Below are 13716 nucleotides of genomic sequence, written 5' to 3' on the forward strand. Positions count from 1 at the left end.
TGAAACGCGTCGATTTTTACAAAGCTCATCGGTCTGAAAAGCGAGGTGTGCTCTGATTGGCCAGCTATCCAGTGCGTTGTGATTGGCCGAATTCCTCAAGCGTGTGACGGAAATGTTACGTCCCTTACCATACTGTGATGCCTGCAACAACCACATGTGACGACCCCGTGCTGGACTCCGCTTCTTCCACGGTGAAAGCCGATCCGGCGATCGACAATGCAAAGTTGTATTATTTCCTCAGCAACCAGCACGGATCAGTTCCAGGCATGATGAAGCGATATCGTCCTCTTTTGGAAGGCCAAAAAAAGTAGTTTCGCTTTCACAACGAATAACACAGCGCCTTCACGACATGGCGGTAACAATTCTACAGCGAGAATAAAAGTTACGCCTTCTTTCTTTGCGTGAACATTTGGGCGCCGTTATGCAAATCTTCCCACACAGTGACGTAGATATGTGGGGGCGTGTTAGAACAAGCCGTTTTAGGTAGGCGTGGTTGACTCTTAACTTTTATAAAGAATATCTCTTTGGATTTGAGACTTTAGTCTTTGCAACTTTACAGATCTTCTTTATGCACCAAGAGCTTGTAACACTCCAAAGAGAAAGGAAAAATTTAAAATCGCATCATATGACCCCTTTAAACTGAGAATTCAGACTAAATTTCCATTTAATCTATGAAATCAAACTGAGGTAGCGAACAGAACAGGACGTAGTACTTCAAATTTGAATTTAAGGATGTAAATGGAGTGAAATTTAAAGAAATTCCTTGTATAGTTTATAAAAAATACATGTACATTTTCAGTATGATTATGCATTGAAAATGTTATCAAACACAATATATTGGGTATTTCCACAAATTCATGGTATTAATAATAATAGTTTAAAATGCAAATTATACTTACAGAAATTTGTATTGTGTGTGTGTGTGTGTGTGTGTGTGTGTGTGTGTGTATATATATATATATATATATATATACAGTATATATGTGTGTAAATATTCAAATGTAATCCCCTTTGTAATCGTTAACATTTTCATAAGTAACTGTAATTTAATTACACATTTTTTCTTAGTAACTGTAACTGATTACAGTTACATTTATTTTGTAATTAAATTACGTAACGCCGTTACATGTAACTAGTTACTCCCCAACACTGTATATACATATATATACATATATATATATATACTGTATATAAGAAAACAAACATTAATCTGTTACTCATAATATAATATACAATTCATTGAGTACATTTTAAAAAGTTTAAAAATATTTGTTTAAATATTAAGAATGTTTTTTATACACATCACATGGGGGATTTCCAGAAATTCATGGTATTAATAATATATGTTTAAAATGCAACTTACAGAAATTTGTGTTGAATTTATAATTATGTATAACATTTTTATATAATTATATATAACATGTTCTATTAGGTAACTTAATTTATTTTCTGAATTTAATCTTAATCTATAGATTACATTATATATAATTCATAGATTACAATTCACACACACACACACACACACACACACACACACACACACATATAATATATATATATATATATATATATATATATCAAATTGATTGATTTACAAATTGAGTTTGAATTACAACTGGTAAATTCTTCTTTGTCATTTGTCATCTAATTGTTAAAATCTGTATTTTGATCTGCTAAATGTAATGCATTCCTAAGATTGATATATCCAGATATGTTGTAGTTCCATAATGAATTCCATACTGTGGTTTGTACTCACAAGAAAAGGGTTGTAGCTAGCTGGGTGTACGGGTGGGACGCCTCTGGGCCCAGCAGCTGGTGGCAATACTGACAAACCAGTTGAAAAGATGCCCAGTGCACTCAGGCTTAACCCAGGGATAAGGTTGGTTTGTTGCTGCAAGACATCATGGATTATGAATGATTATGCAGTGCATGACCTCAAGCTATTATGTTTTTCTTGACACGAACTCTCATTTGAGATTAAAAAAATACTCACAGAATTCTCAGCTTCAATGTAATTTTGAGCTGTATGAACCATGTGAATATTTGTAATAACGTGTTGTAATATCGCTACCGTCACGCTAGGTGGCTCCATCGACCCAGTGCATCGTTTTATGTGGCAAAGTTTTTATGCTGTTTATTCTTGACAGAGAAATTCATATGCCTGATTATTCGTGTTCTGTCTGATTCATCTGCTGTGCATCTTTCATTCAAAAGCGAATGAAGGTTACAAGGATCAACTAACAGACATTTACACATGAAACTGTCGCAAAAACACTTGATCCAAGCATGAATAATTTACTGTACGCCTGACTGAGGACTGAGTAATGCGTGAGTATAAATGAAACCGCATAAATTTTATCTGTGTAGTTGATAGAGGCTTCTTCCACAAAATAAATGACTCACTGAAGATGAAGGGAGACGTTGGATGCGCCGGTGTAAACAAGAATGATGATGCTATTGTTACAGTATTTGCTCTCAGTCTATGGCTTCACTTCCCTGTCTTGCGTGCTAACGGGGAATGGTGTACATGTGCGAGCATGTCTGTGTGAACGGCTGTTGCCAGGATGACAGTGCGTTCTCCGTATGCACGGCAGGGGACGGACTGACTCAAGGCTGTTTCCTATAAACACAGTCAATAACTGAACACAAGTAAACAGACGAGGCATCTAACTGCCTCGTCTTCTATAAGATGATGACTCAAGGTTGACCACACTCGACACACAATAAACAGTTTTATAAAGAGCATATCAGCATTTCTTTGAGTTAAATCTAAAAAATGTCATATTCATTATGACATAAAAACGGTGGCTTAAAAGTGGAAATCACATTTTCCTTTCGTCAAAAAAGCGCAAACACTTACGTTAGTAGCAGCAATGTCATTCTCATAGGCTTCCCTCAGCTTTCTCATGATCTCCACTTCAGCCCTACAACAAGCCTCAATACTCCCCTTCACTATAATGGTTCTCTCTGGGTTATAAATAGTTAAGTCCTGTAAACTGTGGAAAGAATCAAGAAAGACAAAAAGTAGGTGAGAGTAAAATCACTGGTACCAGTTTAAGAAACGCATTACTTTGGTCAGATCAGAGCAGTGTTCCTATTGAGGGAATTTTTAATTAAGTGGATATGATGTGACCAGAATGGTTTTTTTATTACATCTGAATGGGTCAATATCTTTGCTATCATTATTATTATTATATTGTGTGTATGATGTGATCATATTGGTATTGACTAATATTAGAAAGTGTCTTAAATAATTACAGCATTGGTAACTGAGGCTGTTTTTAGAGGGACAGCTAAGCAATGACGTCGGCAGTCCTGGTTAGGGCTTAATTGGGTGACTCACCTCCTAAGCTATCTGTGTGCCCAGCACAAACTTTATTTCTGGGAAGTACATAAAACCACCTGTACTCTGATGCTCTGAACCAGATCCCAGCACTTAGCAGCCCATTACAAAATATCACATGTTCAGGTCATGTTATGATCAATATCTTAACCACAAAACACCGTATTTCCTATCAAAAGAGCTCTCCATGGTGAACCAAGTAATCATGTATGCCTCCATAGAGAAGACGACGACTGTGGACCTGGAGTGTGACAAAACATTATAGAATTTCACATAATAGAGAAATAATTATGAGCTTTCCTTGTTTTCACCTGATGAACGCCATAAAATGCAACAGACACTTACGAGGAGATGGTTATTTTGGTCTCTGTCTCCTCTTCAATCTTCTTCAGGTTCCTGCCCTCCTTCCCGATCAGTCTTCCAACCAGACTGTTGTGGGCCAGGATCTTCAGAGGAATATCCTCAGTTCTACAGAAGCAAGACCACAAGTTGGCAACTACAGAGATGTAATTAAAGAAGTCCCGTGACTTCAGAAGATTCAGACTTACACCTTCGTGTCATCAGCCTCTTTCTGCATGATGTCCATGATCATGCGGCACGCGGCAGAGCAGCCCTCAGGAGTGGAGTGGATGCTGATCGGCTTCTCCATCGCTCCTGTGTTGTCCTTACGATGGATGTCCACCCTGTAAGGACGAGAACATGACTATTCAGCAGAGATCAAAGCTTCATGAAGAGTTCTTACTGTCATCAAGCAGGTTTTTAAAATCATTGTGAATTGACACTTACGGCCAAATTTGATTAATAAATATAACATATTTCCAGGATACTTAGTGTGCAAAATATACTAATGATCTTAGCGATGAATAGTACTCTTTTTTTGTGTGTTTAAATATATTATGTAAACTATGTATTTAATAGTAGCATTTCTATGTACACTACTGTTTAAAACTTAAGTCAGCAAGTAATTTTGTAAAATAAATTAATTTTAATTTAATTTTTATTCAGCAAGAATGTGTTAAACTAATCAGTGAAAGTAAAGACATTCATAATGTTACAAAATAAATTCTGTTCTTTTGAACTTTCTATTCATCAAAGAATCCTCAAAAAAATTGTATCATGGTTTCCACAAAAAATATTAAGCAGCACAACTGATTTCAACATTGATAATAATAATAAAAATTTCTTGTGCAGCAAATCAGCATATTAGAATGATTTCTGAAGGATCATGCACTGAGACTGGAGTAATGATGCTGAAAATTCAGCTTTGCCATCACAGGAATACATTTTATTTTTACATTTTAAAGGGGTCCTATATGCTCTTTTACAAAGTCTTGATTTTGTTTTGGGGGTGTACTAGAACAGGCTCTCATACTAGGTTGTTCGAAAAACACATTATTTTTCACATATTTTACATTATTACAACACCTCTCTCCCCAGTCTGGCATGAACAGCTCGAATAGTTCCTGTATCAAATGAAGGCCCGCCTTCTGAAATACGAAATGTGCTGTGATTGGTTAGCTGGGCCAGTGTGTGTTGTGATTGGCAGCACTCGGCGCCTGGTCGGGAAATGTCATGCCCCTTACCATAGCCGCCTGCGAGCTTCAGTGTAAATATTGCGTCAAAATCAAATCAATTTGAGTGTAATTTAAGCCCGAATTATTGTAACCACTCTAAGTTCGTCTGCCTTGGGAAAGCTAGCGTGTCTCTGACATAGTGATAACACTAGTTGCCTTCTCTAGTGCAGCTCAACCAGGTCTCGTCCCATTCGTCTGTATTTGTGATATCACAAATCCCGTAAAATATGCATTGTAGTCCAAATGAGTCGTTCGTTGTAGTTTTTGAAAAGTGATTTCTGTTAAATAAAATATCTCCTTTTGAAGTGGACTTTGAGCTTTGTAACTTTGCAGATCTTTTTTTATGCTCAAACAGCAACATTACAGACTAACTAAAGTTGAAAAAGTGAAAAAGCATAATAGGAACCCTTTAAAATATATTCAAATATATTTCAATAACAATGTTGATGTTGTTTTACTAATATTCACAATATTACTGTTGTTACTGTATTTTTAATTAAAATAAATGCAGCCTTGGTGAGCAAAAGAGGCTTCTTTCAAAAAACAAAAAAAATCTGTAAAACATTAAAATGAGATCTCATTTGTTAACAGTTAATGCATTAACTAATGAACAAACAATGAGCAGTATATTTTTACAGCACTTATTAACATTTGTTAATGTTAATTTATAAAAAATGTTCATTTAAGTTTACAGTGCATTAACTAATGTAACTAACAACTTTTGATCTTAAAAATGTATTAGTAAAAGTTGAGGTAAACAATACTTCTGCAGTTATTAATCTTAGTTACTGTTAATTGTTAGTTCACATTAAATAATGTGGTTAAAAATGTATTGTAAAGTGTTTCCAAAAAATGTATTGCAAAGTGTTTCCAAATATCTTACTGACTCCAAACTTTTGAATGGTAGTGTATATCACATTTGTAATTAATTAATTTATTATGTATTATGTAAATAATATAAATAAATGCATATTAATTCCAGTGCACTGAAAGAATTCCTCAGAATCTTATCAACCACAGATGCCTGTTCAATACATTTAAGGATCTCACTCACTTAGACTGTGTCTGTTTGGTGATGTTTTTGATTGTGAGCCCCTCCTTGCCAATGATGGCTCCCACAAACTGCGTGGGCACCAGCATGCGCAGGGGGAAGTCTGGCTGTTTCTGTCGGGGCCCCAGGGAGCCTCCAGAGGTCCCGGGCTGCGAGTCCTGTTCCCGTGATGTCCTTCCACTGTGACGATTCCGGGTCGCAGGCAGAGGTGGAGCAGCATCCATATCCAAAATATAAGACACTTTAAAGGAGTAATCCTCAAACGTCTGTCCTGTTAACTTCTCTACAGCTCTGAAGACACAGAGGGGGACAATTATCAGTGGAATATAATGACAGTGTACAGATAGTGAGTTTTGTACTGCTATTTTGTAAATCAGTATGATGGTATATAACCAGTGACAGTTAAAAATGTCAACCGTTAGAGGTTCTGAAGAAGGGCATGTACAATGCAGAAAACTTTGACAATTATAATGGGAGTGATTTATTGTAACATTTTGGGATTTCATTTTTTCAGGGAAAAAAATAATTCTGATATATATTATTAATGTGACAAAAAAAATTATTTATTTATTTATATAGTTTAGTAATAGTACACAATTTTACTTATAATATTATTATTCATTTTATTAAAGTTATATTAATATTATTAATTTACTATTATAGTATTTAGAATATTTTGACAGCTTTTTATATATTAAGTTTTCATTTTAATTTTAGTTTAAGTTTGTCATTTTGCTTTTATTTTTAGTAGTTTAAATATTTCTATTTAGCTTTAATATTTTTTGAAGTTTAAGTTTTTCATCTAATATGTATATTTTATTTTAAATCAGCTTTATTTCAATTAACGAAATCAACAACAATTTAGTCAACAATAAAAAGGTGCTTTATCCTATAATTGTAATAAAAATATAAATTATTATATTATTTCTAAATTTCATGTAAAAGAATAATAAATATTTTTTATAATATTAAAATGAGCAAAAATAACTACAGTAAAAACTTAAAGAGTTAGTTCACCCAAAAATGAAAATTAGCCCACAAATTACTCACCCTCAAGTCATCCTAGGTGTATATGACTTTCTTTTTTCAGACGAATCCAGTCGGAGTTATATAAAAAACTGTCTTTGATCTTTCAAGCTGTTTAATGCCAGTCAGTGGGTGTTGCATGCATCAGTCCAAAAGTGAAATAAAAAGCGCCCATCCATAAAAAAAAATGTCTCACACAGCGTCTCACAAAATGTCTCACACTCCGGGGGGTGAACAAAGGCCTCCTCTAGCGAATCGATGCGTTTTTGTAAGAAAAATATCCATATTCAAAACGTAATAATCACTTTAATGTAGCTTGCGCTAACAGTCCTACACGGAAGCAGCTCTGGGCTGATGACGTATGAGGTCAGTGCTGCGCATGCGCCCGTGAGTCTCATGAAAACCAACGTTTGTTAACAGGAGCAAAGGAAGGCAAGTTTCCTTACTTTAGCAAAGGAAAACCAGTCTCCTCTTGGCTTATATCGAAATCCTCCGACATTCTTCTTTACAAATCCTCCTTTTGTACTTCTAATTAGTGACCGTTGTTTTGTTTTGATCTCTCCCCTGCACTTCCGTGTGCGTCACTTCTGAGCGGCGCATGTGCAAAGCTGACCTCATAGGTCATCCTCCTGGAGCAGCTTCCGTGTAGGACTGTTAGCGCAAGCTACATTAAAGTGATTATTACGTTTTGAATATTGATATTTTTCTTACAAAAACGCATCGATTCGCTACAGAAGGCCTTTGTTCACCCCCCGGAGCCGTGTGAGACACTTTTTTTTTATGGATGGGCGCTTTTTATTTAACTTCTTTTGGACTGATGCATGCAACACCCGCTGAGCGGCATTAAACAGCTTGAAAGATCAAAGACAATTTTTTATATAACTCCGACTGGATTCGTCTGAAAGAAGAAAGTCATATACACCTAGGATGACTTGAGGGTGAGTAATTTGTGGGCTAATTTTCATTTTTGGGTGAACTAACCCTTTAAATGTCAACATATGATTTTGGCTACACTGTCCATCCCTAAAACAAAACCTTAATTCTTAGATTCTTACATTTTAGCCTCTTCTTTTGTTGAATATGTCACATTCACCACTGCTGTTTCTGTATCAGTATTAACTGCAAAAAGAAAGTAAATGAATACAGAGAGAAAATACGAGTTAGAAACAGGGAGCTCGGTCATATTCCTAAACATGAGACTGCATGCTTCTGTATTAGGTGCATACAGACAAACTAACGCAGTATACACTAGTGCTGTGAAGAGCCACTTGTGTGTCCCAGCATCTGCATATAAAAGAAGGATTACTGAGCCATGGCCAGATGTGTACTTCACAGGACAAGCACAAAACAACCCTGACATCCGTAGATCAAAGCCCTGTGTATCATGTAAAGGTCAAGCTGTATTATATTCTCTGAAGAGTGTGAAATGGGACTAAATGAAGGTTTGCCACATTACAAGAATTCATCTTGGGTCATTTCAATGATTACAGACAGAAGCCACTGCAAAGACAATGTGCATGTGTATGGCATTTTTAAGAGGAGAGCCTGCCTTTTTATTGATTAGATGGAGTTGTGTGCTTAGAGGACCAGACAGTCTGTCTGGACGAAGTTGAGTGGGACAGCTGGGCAGAAATCCAAAGTTTCACACATGAAGAGAACCAAAAAGCCTCGCTGTAAGACAGCTCAAGCGATCAATCTCAGAACCAATGAGTGTCACCAATGCAGACACATCACGCAATAAGCCCTGAGAAAGAACGACGAGAAGTAGCAATGTCCTTACATCATGCCAACATGATCATATTTATTTCATTAATTCAGACTGGGACTGGGAATTCTGTAGTTTTTGAGACAATGATACGACGGTCATTTTTTTTGTATGGATCTATTAACTTATTTAAAAATGCAATTCATACATACAATAGCTTGAATACACATTTTCTATAATGAGCATGTTTTTTTTTTTCATTTCTCAACTAAAATTCATTATGATATTTTTTAATGGTATAGAGTCAAATGTGTGGGCGATCAATAATGAAGAAAAATTCACTAAAGAAACTAAAAATTCTTGAAATAAAAACCTGATTAGTAATTATTTTATTCATTAAATTAATTCTAAGTACTTTAGCACAATCTTTTATTTCAGATATATTTTTAATTAATTCTAAAAAATATTTAAACTGCTTCACTGCTTTGACTGTTATATAAAATATGACAAATTATCCAATAATTTAAGCTATATCTCCCCAAAACTAGTACTTCTAATAAACAATTAATAAACAAAATCACTAATTCATGATATTTGCAAAAATGTCACTCACATATATTCAAGGTGTTAGAACAAGATTTTTAATTGACTGTTACACCACATAACAGTTTTAAAGTCATTTAAACACTTTTAAAAGCAAACTTGTCTTGGAAATCGAAAAAAGGTTTTTCAAAACTATATGAAACCAGCATAAATACAAATAGTATATTTCTAAGAACTCGGCACGTTTGTTTTAAAGTACATTTTTTAAACATTTTTCTTTTATTTACTGTGGACTCTCATTCTGGATATCACTGACATGTTTGCTAAGATGTGTGTTTTTGTCTGGATTATGAACAGGTGCTTGCGTCTGATATCAGCATACAATGACAGGTCATGTCAAGCACCACTGTAACAACATTAAGTTAGCACAGATAAAATAATGTTTAGTCACTAAATCAGAGACCCTCCCATCGAATCACAAGTGGTCGCAGGAGATGCGTGTTAAAACCAGGTATAAACGCAATCCGTCTCAGCTGTGAGTGGGAGAGAGACCACAGGCGCCTACATTTACCTTCCTAATACCATGCAGCACCTCTCTCAAAACACACACATTACAGCTGGAGCCTCGCCACTCTCTCCCACTTCAATCCACACACTGCTCATTTCAGCCAGAGCAGAGTTCATCCCTCTCTCATGCACTGTCTGTCTGTGACTTCCTCTCATTCACACTCAGTTTCAAGCACCCTGCCTGTGTGCCATCCCTCTCATGCGCTCTCTCATTTGGGAAAAACAATCACAGAACCTCAAAACTAAAACACCTCCAATGGCAGCATGTGTTGATGTGATTTAAGTTTGGATAACATGTGATGTAAACGCACACATTGTCTCTGTACTCCAGTCTGTTAGTAATTTAGATTCATCCACAAGGGTACATCAGCACAAGTGCAGTATGACAAAGTCCCCAACAGAAAAGACTCTTTATTGTTTCATAAATGGTTATTCACTAACAACATGAATATGAATGTGATTCAGCATCCAGCTGATACAAGCTGCAAACATATAAATTACTGAAGAATTTGAAAATTTTTGGATGGAATTTAGCATGTCATATCTTAAAGCACTGCTTAAAATGTCAACAACCCAAACAGAAAAAAACTAAACTTAGTATACTATATAATTATATGTAAGTATAGTCAATTTAGACTATGGCAACTACTTTACCTTGTTCCACATTTTCTACAGTACCATACTGTGCTAATAGGCTGTCCAAAACCTGCAATGAGAAGAGCACAATCAGTTACAAACCCAAACAGCAAAACATCTCAAACCAGAATACCAGAAAATAGAGATCGTAAAGAGTTGGAAAATAAAATGAATAATTCACCCCGAAATGAAAATGCTATCATTATACTCACCATTACATCAAATATCAAACCCTGTATGCTATTATTTTTCTGTCTAACACAAAGTATACATATACTACCATTCAAAAGTTTGGTGGCAGTAAGACTTTTAATGTTTTGAAAAGATGTCTCTTATATTTTATATCTCTAATGTCTTGTACTTATTTGATTAAAAATGCAGTAAAAGCTGTGCTATTGAGAAACATTATTACAGTTACACGTTTTCTATTTAAAAATATTTGAAAATTTAATTTATGTGATGGTAAATTACTCCATTACTCCAGTCTTTCAGAAAAAATCATTCTCAAGAAACATTTCTTACTATTATCAATGTTGAAAACAGTTAATATGCTGCTTGATATTTTTGAGTTCCCATCCCCCCTTTCTTAAAAAAAATCTTACAGACCCTAATCTTCTGAACGGTAGTTTAGCTATTCATACAACGACAGTTCAGTCACCTGGGGCTGTTAAAGTTCAAAAAGTGTATATTCATCATAATTCAAATCATTGCTTGAGAATTTTTTTATTCAATGATATTCTTCAGTTCTTCCAAAGCTTGTGTCAAGTGCCTGTTCATGCTCAAGATTCAACTGGTGTGCAAATGTCACCAAAACAGCCATTTTTGTGAGTAGCAGCTGCTTATATGGTATGATATTGAATGAACGCATGGATTTTTACAGTGAACCACTAAACTCGACAGAGAAATGCAGAATACAGAGGCACAGTGTCCAAATACATGCACAAGTGTGTGAGAGCGTGCAAGTGGGCCAGCGCTCACTGTGATGATGTCATCAGGATTTACAATTGGGTCACCAGGGCTGAACTCTCTCCAGACAGATTCTCATGGACTGCAGAGGAAGTGTACTTGTGTGTATGGGCGGAGCATCCCTAACGCATCGTGAGTTAGAGAAAGAAATGCTGCAGCACAGCGGAGATAGACAGAGTCTTGACCACACACACACACACACACTGTTCTCTCTGCCCGAGCGGTTACACACTCACCTCCCACTGGAGATGAGGAGGAATGTTCCGGATCTGAATCTTCCGACTCCTGCAGACACAGAAAGAAAGAGAGAGAAACAGTGAGACAAAAAAGAAAGTGGAAAGAGAGAAGCGCAGCAGTATTCAGCATAGGTGCTACAGCGTGAAAACATACAGACTGCCTCTAGATCAGATCCAACAGAAACCAAAGAAACAGAGTGAGACAAAACACTCATAAAACTTCAGTTGTCTACAGTAGTTGACAAGCTATAACTTGAGCTGTCCACTTGTTGTGACATGACAAACAGTAACCATATTCTTGAAATTTTGTGAATATAGTGATGCTTATGACTTTAAAGTTAAAGTCTAAGACCTCACAACTTATAACTAGGACAGAAATGTTATAATTGAATAATTTCAGTGAATCAATTCTAAATATTGAATCAATGATTCTGAACACAAAATAGTTCATTTTAAAATGCTTTAGTAAAAATACACTGCTATTTAGTACCGTTTTGTGATACTGGTATAAAGTATATAAATAAAAAATAATTAAATATTGTTCATTTTTGTGTTAAACGCGAAAAACATGCCTTGTAATATTTTTAATATTAGGTTGAAATGCAGAGCAAATATATACATGTTGAGATATCGAATATTATGGTATAACTTCTAGAGATGCACCGATTGCAATTTTCTTGGCCGATTCCGATTTCTTGTTAGTGTGATCTGCCGATACCGATTTTTGCCGATTTCGATTTTCTTTCTAAGAACTATAATTGACAGCATATACAAACAAAAATCTACTTTTCTTCAACAGTTTTATTTTCATAAAAAAAAAAAAAAACAAGTAAAAAGTCAGTAATAAAATAAGAACAAATAAAAAAATTGCAAACAACAGCACAAATACATGCAATAGAATAAAGACCGATCACCGATCCGGGCCGATCATGAGGAAAACCGGCCGATTCCGATCCCTGGCCGATCGATCGGTGCATCTCTAATAATTTCATGTATCTCCCATCTGTCTTCACAGGACGTCATATGACATAACTATTTATAGTTATTAATCGTTATTTTATGGCCATTCACACTAAAACCTTGTAACTAGAGCCCGACCGATATGGGTTTTTTGGGGCCGATACCGATACCGATATTAGGGAGTAAAAAAAAAAAAGGCCGATACCAATATATCGGCCGATATAGTCGAATAAGACAACGCGTGAATGCTGCCTGAACGAGAAACCTCCTTACTGAAGGGAAAGTGTTGACTGATGTCACTATCTCGCGAACGCGCCGGCGGATCTCCACCAAATTCAGGGGATCCCTTCAGCTCGAGGAGCCCTCTCGAACGCCACCCTCCGCACGTCGGTAGCCCCCCGGGATCGCTAGATCGGTCGGCGCCGGACCACGAATTTAACCACCCGTAACTCCCGAACCCCGGGGGCTATCCACGCGGGGGTGGTCTCATTCGAAAGAGGGCCTCGAGACGTACACTCGATTCGCGTTCGAGAGGGTTCCTTGAGCTGAAGAGATCCCCCGAATTTGGTGCGGATTCGCCACGCCGTTACGGAGATATGGCCGTTCAAAGTTTCAATGGTTTTCCATAGACTTGAGCTTTAAAGCGTTTCATCCAGGTCGCCAGTAGCAAACAATGGAGCGCGCTCTGCTGGACAAACTAAGTAATTACACCATTTCAAGCATTTTATCTGCATTATATGTTCTGTAAAAAAAAATTTCATATCGGCGGCATATTCGCCGATACCGATATATCGGCGACAGGCTCATATCGGCCGATAATATCGGCAAAACGATATATCGGTCGGGCTCTACTTGTAACATCAGGCATCAAAACATAATGCATTATTCAATAGAAATTACTGATAACTCTATTGTTAATGTATTTCCATAACCTACAAGAAAACACATACAGTGTATTCTGTATGAAATTAAGAAAATAAGATATTATCGACTTCCAATTTCCACCTACTGTGTAATAACCATTTTTAATATGATTATTTCACAGTATTGTGATAAATCAAAAAGTATATTGCGTTGCTGCATATTCACTCATTACCAAAGTCGGGGGG

General features: G+C 36.2%; 1 protein-coding gene across 3 annotated transcripts in view; it reads right to left on the minus strand.

The window, feature by feature from the left end:
- The window catches only part of LOC107668393 (insulin-like growth factor 2 mRNA-binding protein 2), a 79959-nt gene that overhangs the window by 19868 nt on the left and 46375 nt on the right, over window positions 1-13716 (minus strand). For all 3 annotated transcript variants that reach the window (XM_016460255.1, XM_016460254.1, XM_016460250.1), the window contains exons 3-10: window positions 11648-11696; window positions 10464-10515; window positions 8050-8113; window positions 5972-6259; window positions 3892-4026; window positions 3689-3811; window positions 2861-2996; window positions 1757-1891 (exon numbers count right to left, since the gene is read on the minus strand). In XM_016460255.1, the coding sequence (XP_016315741.1) occupies window positions 1757-1891; window positions 2861-2996; window positions 3689-3811; window positions 3892-4026; window positions 5972-6259; window positions 8050-8113; window positions 10464-10515; window positions 11648-11696 (982 nt within the window). The remainder of the gene's footprint in view (window positions 1-1756; window positions 1892-2860; window positions 2997-3688; window positions 3812-3891; window positions 4027-5971; window positions 6260-8049; window positions 8114-10463; window positions 10516-11647; window positions 11697-13716) is intronic.

The sequence above is a fragment of the Sinocyclocheilus anshuiensis genome, unplaced genomic scaffold (genome assembly GCF_001515605.1).
Source record: "Sinocyclocheilus anshuiensis isolate Anshui unplaced genomic scaffold, SAMN03320099.WGS_v1.1 scaffold1237, whole genome shotgun sequence".
NCBI classification, from domain to species: domain Eukaryota; kingdom Metazoa; phylum Chordata; class Actinopteri; order Cypriniformes; family Cyprinidae; genus Sinocyclocheilus; species Sinocyclocheilus anshuiensis.